Here is a 7,388-nt window from a genome sequence, read left to right on the forward strand (position 1 = left end):
CCCCCCCGTGGGGTCCCCCCCCCGTGCAAAAATCCGCTTTTCCAGTATTTTTTTTTGCCCTTTTTCTCTTTTTTTTTTTTCCCCCCCGCCGCGGATCCCTTGTGGCGCCTCATGTTCTTCCTTGCATCCGTCGCCCGCAGGTGGACGCGAGGGACAATAAGGAGGCCGGAGCGCCGGGGCCGCACACGGAGGTACAGCCGATCCGGAGGGATTGCGGGGAGGAGGGGGGGGGACAGGCGCCGGAGGACAAAGCGGCGCTGGGAAGGCGGCTCCGGAGCCGGAACCGGAGCCGGAGCCGGCGGGGGGGACAGCGGGAATCGCGACCCCCGGGGCAGCGTGTCCCTTTCTTTGCATTGTGCCCGCGCGGGGGGGACGCGGCCCTCGCCGGGGCTCCATTCGCGCGCGTGCTTTTCACCAAAACTGGTGTTTTTTTAACATTTTCCATCTTCCCCCCCCCACTCCTGTTTCCTCCCCGCCCCCCATCTGCTTCCCCCAAATGTGCTGAGCTCAGGGCCCTAACAAGGGAGCCGCCGCCTGACGTCACCCTGACGTCACCGCGGCGGTGGCAGCTGTCACCCCGCGCCTGGGGGTTGTTTGGGGGGAGAGATGGGGGGGGTAAAAAAAAAAATTAAAAAAAAACACCCAAATTGCCCAATTCTGGCTCGGTGGCCGCTTGGTCTTGCCGGCACCGGGCAGGATGCGGCCCCCGGCAGCAGGTGCCGGTCGGAGGCCGGAGCGACTTGGCGCTGCCGGAGGCTGGAGCGGGCGCTGTGAGGGTGGAAAGTTCTTTTCCTGGTGTTTTGCCGGTGTTTTTGGCCGCGGCACGCGGCGTTCCCTTGCTTTTCCCACATGGGCTCCGCCGGGATTTGGGCTCGTTGGCAAAATACTCTCGCACGTGCGCGGGGCCGGCGCGGTGCCCGCGGCTGCTCCGGATGCCGCGCTCCGAGCCGCCGCTTTCCCCATGGTTTCCTCCCTTGGCCGGGCCCGAAGGTTGCGTCTCCCCGCGCCGGCTCTGAGCGCGAATCCCCTTCCCGGCCTTTGGCACCCGCTTATCCGTCGCGCGCTCCGGAGCCGCTATCGCAAGGGATGACCGGGAGTGGCGGGTGGAGGAGAGACATGCAAGGAAAAGCAAAATTCTCCCTGTTTCCATCTCTCACACCTGGTTCTTCTTGGATTTGCATTGATGTTTGGGAGGGGAGGAGGGTGTCCGTCCTCGTGGAGCGCCGGCGTGCGGGACAGACCCGTCTGCTCCGTCCCCGTGTCCCTGTTGCGCCGTGGTCCCCGTCGCACCAGAATCCCTGTTGCATGACGGTCCCTGTTGCACCGCGGTGCCCGTCCCCATTGCCCCGCGCTCCCCATTGCGCTGATGTCCTTGTCCCCATTGCTGCCCGTCTCCATTGCGCCACGGTCCCCATTGCACCGTGGTCCCTCTCCCCGTTGCAGCTGGGGTCCCTGTGGCACCTCAGTCCCCAAAGCACCGGGGTGCACATTGCACCACTGTTCTTGTCCCCATTGCACAGAGGTCCCTATAGCACCAGGGTCCCTATTGCACCAGGGTCCCCTTTGCAGTGGAATCCCCATTGCACCAGGGTCCCCATCCTAATTGCACCGGAGTCCCTATTGCACCAGGGTCCCCGTTGCACCAGGGTCCCTATTGCACCAGGGTCCCCATCCCGATTGCACCAGGGACCCTATTGCACCAGGGTCCCCGTTGCACCAGGGTCCCTATTGCACCAGGGTCCTCATGGCACCAGAGTCCCCGTCCCTATTGCACCAGGGTCCCCACTGCACCAGGGTCCTTGTCCCCATAGCACCACCACCCTCCATTGCAGCAGGGTCCCCCCTGCGCAGGGCTCTGCGTGGCAGAAACTTGGGCGCGGGGCCGCGCGCGGAGGCGGCAGCAGCGCCGGCTCCAGCTAAAATGGCAGGAAAAAAAAAGAAAATCCGCCTCTAAATCCTTCCGCGCGGCAGGGAGCGCGGGCAGCGCCTGCACATGCGGCGCGCTCCGTTTGCAAACACGGCGCGGCCCCGCTCCGCGCCGGGGTGCGCCGGCAACGCCGCGGTTCGCCCCGCTGCAAAAACGGGGAGAAATGCAAAAAAAAAACCTGCTGAAATTACCTGGTCGGGTGGATTTTATTCTGCTGGGAAAGGGCGAGTGAGCAGCGAGGGAGCGTGGAGAAAATTGGGGTGTTTGGGGTGTAAAGTGCAGATTTAAAAGCTCCCCTTGTCCCATGGGCTGGTTGTGGGAGGGGAAGGCTGGGGGAAAGGTGGGGAAGCAATGGAAAATGTGAAAATGGGTGGGTTTGGAGCCGCGTGCGATTTCTGCCTCAAAGCAGTGCAAAATCCTGCAAAATCGAGTGATTTCAGAGCCAGGTGCAATTTTTGCCCCAGTAAGCAATGCCAGAATTGGTGATTTAGGAGCCGGGTGCAATTTCTGCTGAGGAAATGGTGCAAAATTGTACGAGTCTGGGTGATCTTAGAGCTGGCCGCAACTTTGCCCTCGGGGAGCAAAATCACCAAAACCAGGTGATTTTGGAGTCGTGCGTGATTTTTGCCTCAGGAAGGGGTGCAAAACCGGGTGGTTTTGGAGTTTTGAGTGCTTTCTGCCGGGGAGCAGTGCAAAACCTTGCAAATCTGGGTGCTTGTGGATCTGTGCATGATTTCTGCCGGGGAAGCCGTGCGAACCCGTGCAAAACGGGGCGATTTTGGAGCAAATCCGGGCGTTTGTGGATCCGTGCATGATTTCTGCCAGGGAAGCCTTGCAAAACGGGGCGATTTTGGAGCCGTTGACGATTCCTGCAGCAGGTGCTCAGAGCCACTTTTGCGGTGCTGGTAGCCCCGGGATCCATCCCAGGATGTCCCAGAGCGGCTTTTCCCGGTGCCGTTTGCCGGAGCAGCATTGCCGGCTCTGAGGTCCGGCAAAAAGCTCGGCAAACCTCCCGGCACAGGCCTCCGAAGCGGGAAAACCCAAAGGAGACGGCGGGCGGCGCGGGGACGCGCGGAGGCGGCCGAGCCCCCGCGCTCGTGTGGCCGCGGTGACTCAGCAGCTCCGGTGCTGACTCAGCGCCGGCACCGGCACGTGGCCGGCTTGGGAACGTGGGGCGGGGGGATCCTCGGCGTCCCCTTCGCTTCCCGCTCCCGTGGGAGCCTCCGACAGCCTCGCCACGCTCGGGATGAAGCCGCTGCCGGCGGCTCCCTGCTTTTCCCCGCCGGCCTCACCCGGGGGCCGGGCTGAGAGGAAAAGAGGAATTAACGGAGGAAAAGAAAAATTTTCCTGCGGAAAGAGGAATTAACGGAGGCGAAGGGAGGAAGCGGCCGCTCGGGATGCGGTGACGGGGGGCACGGGAGCAGGATGCGCCCCCGTGCCCGGCTCTCGGCGGATGCGACGCGGCGCCCGTCACGTCCGCTCGCCGGCGCGGCCGGAGGAAGCCCCGGGAATCCCCCCGTGGCAGCGGGCGGGATGCGGCCGGCGGCGGCTTGGCATGGGAGCGGAGGAGGAGGAGGAGGCGGGAGGAAGAGCTGAGCGGTGCGAGGGCAGCCCTGGGCGCGACGCCGCGGGGCCGGGCGGCAGCCGAGGAACCGGCTTCTCCGGGTGCTTCCCCGCTGGCGGCCGGGGCAGGGCCCGGCTGCCGCCCGCGCCGCCGCCGCCGACTTGCCGGCACTTGCCGGCAGGAGGAGGAGGAGGAGGAGGAAGAGCCGGCTGCGCGTTCCCCGCTGCTCCGTGCCGGAGTCGGCCGCCGGAGCTGGACGGAGCAGCCTGCAGCGTTCGCAGGTAGAGTCCTCCAATGATCCCGGCGCTTTTGCCGGAGAAACGGGCAGTCTGGGGCCTTGGCTTTCCCGGCTGCAGGGGCGCAGCTGGGCATGGGGCTCTGCTGGAATTTGCCCACGATTCCCACTCCTGCGAATGGGAATTCCCCGCAATCCGCGTGTGCCAGGAATACAGCCCCACCAGCACTTGGGAATGGGGTGGGAATGGGAATGGGGCAGCCCTGGCGTGTGGGAACGGGGTGATGCTGGCATGTGGGAACTGGGCAAAAATGGGAATGGGGCAATGGCAGTGCACAGGGATGGGGCAAAAATGGGAAAGAGGTGGTGCCCTAATGCAGGAATGGAGGAAAAAAGGGGGATGAGAAAAAAAAAGGGGAATGTTCCCAAGTGACACATGGGAACAGGCAATGCTGGCACGCGGGAATGTGGCAGCACTAGTGCAGTGGAGTAGGGGAAAACCGGGAATGGGGCAGTGCCGCCTCACGGGAATGGGGCTGCACCGGTGCGTGGGAACAAGGCGAAACTGGGATCGGAGTGAAACTGGGAATGGAATGATGTGGGTGCGTGGGAATGGGGCGAAGCTGGGAGCCGGGAGCAGGACGAGGCCGGCTCGCGGGAACGGGGCATCCCTCTCCGGCAGCGTCTGCTTCCCGGCACGCTTGTGCGCAGCCCCGTTCCATCCCGAACGGAGCGACCCGCTGGGCTCGGAGCGCAGACCCGGCCGATTCCTCCCTGCTATTTGCAATGCAAAATCCCTCCTGGTGCCGAAGGGCAGGGTGGGAATCGCCCCGGTGAGCGCCGGGCTGCTCCCGAAACCGGCTCTGCCGGAGCGCCCCGCGGAGCCGGCTCGGCCCTGGCGCCGCCCGGGAGCTGCCGGCCGCGCGAGGGAAAAGCCGCTCCAAGAAACGAAAACAGAGCCGGCTTCGGAAGGGTGGTTTTTCCTCCTCGCTGTTTTTTCCCCCTTCTTTTCGTGCTTTTCCCTGCCTCGTTCCCTGTGCCAAGCCCGGAGCGGGACGCTCGCCCGGGGTAGTGTTTCCTCCTGCCCTCGCCAGCTGGGATGCACGCCGGGAATGTGCGCCGTGGGAACGGGCCGCGGGAAAAGCTTCAGCGCTGGGCAGAATAACCTCAGTCTGGCTTTTCCACCTTTCCCTTCTTGCCTTTTCCCTGAAAAGAAAATCAGGGGCTTTTTATGGGTCGCTTTTCCCATTGCTTTGCTTCCCTGGAGCGCAACGGGCAGGACCCGGCTCCTCTGGCTTTTTCCTCCCCCGGGAAAACAAGACCCTGGCCCCGCTCCAGGCACGTCCAAAGGCTCTGATGCCGGCACAGGGTGGAAAAAAATAGCAGGGAAAAGCAGCAGCAAATGGATGTTTTCAGCGGGGCCCGGTGCGGGAGGGAGCCGGCGGCACCGCTCCCATGCCGGCGTCGGAGCCGGCGGTCGGAGCGTCGCAGCCAGGCTGGGCTCTGGCCGCTTGCGTGCGGGGATCTGCGTTTTCCAGCTCTGCTTTGGACCAGGACGGATTAACAACAGATGCTGTCCTGGTGGGGGCTTCCTGGCGCTTTCAGGGGGAAAAAGTGGGATTTCGGGGGTAAAACCAGGGGTTGCAGACCCTTTTTCGGGGATAGCGGCAGCCTTGTGGCTTGTCTTTGCCAGCGCATGGAGATGCTTGACCAGGAAAACCATTTTCCTGGTAGGTTTTCCCCCCATGGAACCCCTGATTGGAAGGGGAGGCTTCCCAGGGGAGAAATCCCAGTTTTCTCCAGAGTCCGGGCTGGATACACGGAAAAAAAGGAGATTAAACAGAGATCCTGGGAGGGATCCTAGCTGGTGCGCTGAGCGCTGCCAACATTATCCCGTCTTTCCCCGGGGCCAGACGAGGACAGGAGCTGAGCGGCGCCGGGGTCAGCCAGGGGCACGGAAGCAGCTCGGAAAAACAGCCGGAGTAGGAAAGCTCCAGGAGCGTCCGAACCTTTCCGGCTCCTCTCGGCGCTCTGTGGCGAAGCCGGGGCTGGCGAAGACGTTGCGGACTCGCAGCGCATTTTTCCGCCGTGCTTTTTGGGCGCATCCCGGAAAAAAAAACGTGCCGGCCGTCGGAGGGTGCCAGGGCAGGAAAACCGCGAGCTCGGCGCCTGGGCTGGCCGGGATCCACGGCCGCGCTCCCGGGGCGCCCGGCCAAGGAGGCTCCCGGGCTGGCGGCTGCGAGCGCCGCGCAGGATCCCCCGCGCCCGGCCCAGCGAGCGGGACGCGATGGGATTCGCAGGGAATCCAGGAGCGGGATTGCACAAAACTGAGGACGGGCTTTGCAAAAAATCAAGGGTGGGGGTTGCAAAAGATCGAGGGTGGGGGTTGCAAGGAAATTGAGGGTGGAATTGGGGGAGAATTGAGGAAGAGGCTGCACTAAATTGGGGATGGGCTTTGCAAGGAAGTGAGGATGGGGATTGCACAGAAGGGAGGATGGTGTTTGCAGAAAATTGAGGACAGATTTTGCAAAACATCAAGGCTGGGGCTTGCAGAAAATGGGGAATGGGGTTTGCAGGGAATTGAGGATGGGGATGGCACAAAGTTGGGGGCAGGATTTGCCCAGAGTAATGGACAGTATTTGCAGAATTGCAGAGAGTTTACCCAAAAATGAGTGGGTTTTGCACAAAGTAGTGGACGTTGTTTGCACAAACTCGAGGAGCGAGTTTGGGCAGAATCAAGGATGGGGTTTGCCGAAAATCCAGGATGGAACTGGGGCAAAATTGAGGAGGGAAAAATTGAGGATAGGGTTTGCACTAAATTGAGAGCAGAGTTTGCCCCGAATAGCAGAGAGCGCTCGCAGAAAATAGTGCACGGTTTGCCCCAAGTTGAGTGACTTTGGCACAAAACAGCGGTCATCGTTCACACAAAGTTGAGGTTGGAATTTGGGCGAAATCGAGGAGGGGATTTGCAGAGCATCGAGTCTCCTCGTGCACTGAGCTGTGCCCTTGCCCAGGGCCCTCCGGGACCCAGCAGGCTGCCGGATGCCTCCCCAGCGGCTCCGGCATGGATAATCCGGCAGGAGCGACGGCCTCTCCGCGGCCCGGGGGACCGGGAAGCGTTTCCCTGCTCCGAGCCGCGGGTGGTTTTCCCGGCAGCCGAAACGTGCGGGTTGGAAGGGGCGGCCGGGGCGGCTCCGCATTTGCGGCGGGGTGCAAGGGTTGCTGGCTCGCCTCGGCCCCTGCCATCCCAATTCCCGGTGAATCCCTCGGGACTGGGGAAAACAGGTTAAAAAGGGGGAAAAAACCCACCCGTGCAGCAGCTTTGCAGCGACATGATCCTGACCGTGGCTGTTCCAGTGGGAATCCTACCGAATTGCTGAGATTTCAGCCAGGAACAGGTTGCTTTGGTGCGCGAGGCCGCGCTGCCGCAGGGCGCCGTGGGCAGACGTCGCCGCGGCGCCGCATCCCGTGGCGCGCGCTCCGGCGGCGCCCCGCACATGCCAATGCCATGACCCCCCCAAACCCGCAGCGCTCCCGGCTTCTCCGTCGCCGCCGGGACCTGCGGGAAGCGGCGCCGCCGGCGCGCGCGGGGTCAGGCGAGGACGCGCCGGAGCTGCCGCCTTTCGGCGCCCGCCGGCCTCGGGCAACGAGTCCACGCGGGG

General features: G+C 63.3%; 1 protein-coding gene across 1 annotated transcript in view; it reads left to right on the forward strand.

Moving 5' to 3' along the window:
* Nucleotides 1-4,232: 4,232 nt before the first annotated feature.
* The window catches only part of LOC112950025 (methylcytosine dioxygenase TET3-like), a 12,674-nt gene continuing 9,518 nt past the window's right edge, over nucleotides 4,233-7,388 (forward strand). Inside the window, exons 1-2 of the mRNA XM_026042493.1 lie at nucleotides 4,233-4,328; nucleotides 5,420-5,456. Of these exons, the coding sequence (XP_025898278.1) occupies nucleotides 4,233-4,328; nucleotides 5,420-5,456 (133 nt within the window). The remainder of the gene's footprint in view (nucleotides 4,329-5,419; nucleotides 5,457-7,388) is intronic.

This window comes from Nothoprocta perdicaria, unplaced genomic scaffold (genome assembly GCF_003342845.1).
Source record: "Nothoprocta perdicaria isolate Ctin4 unplaced genomic scaffold, notPer1 scaffold_103, whole genome shotgun sequence".
Taxonomy (NCBI): Eukaryota; Metazoa; Chordata; class Aves; order Tinamiformes; family Tinamidae; genus Nothoprocta; species Nothoprocta perdicaria.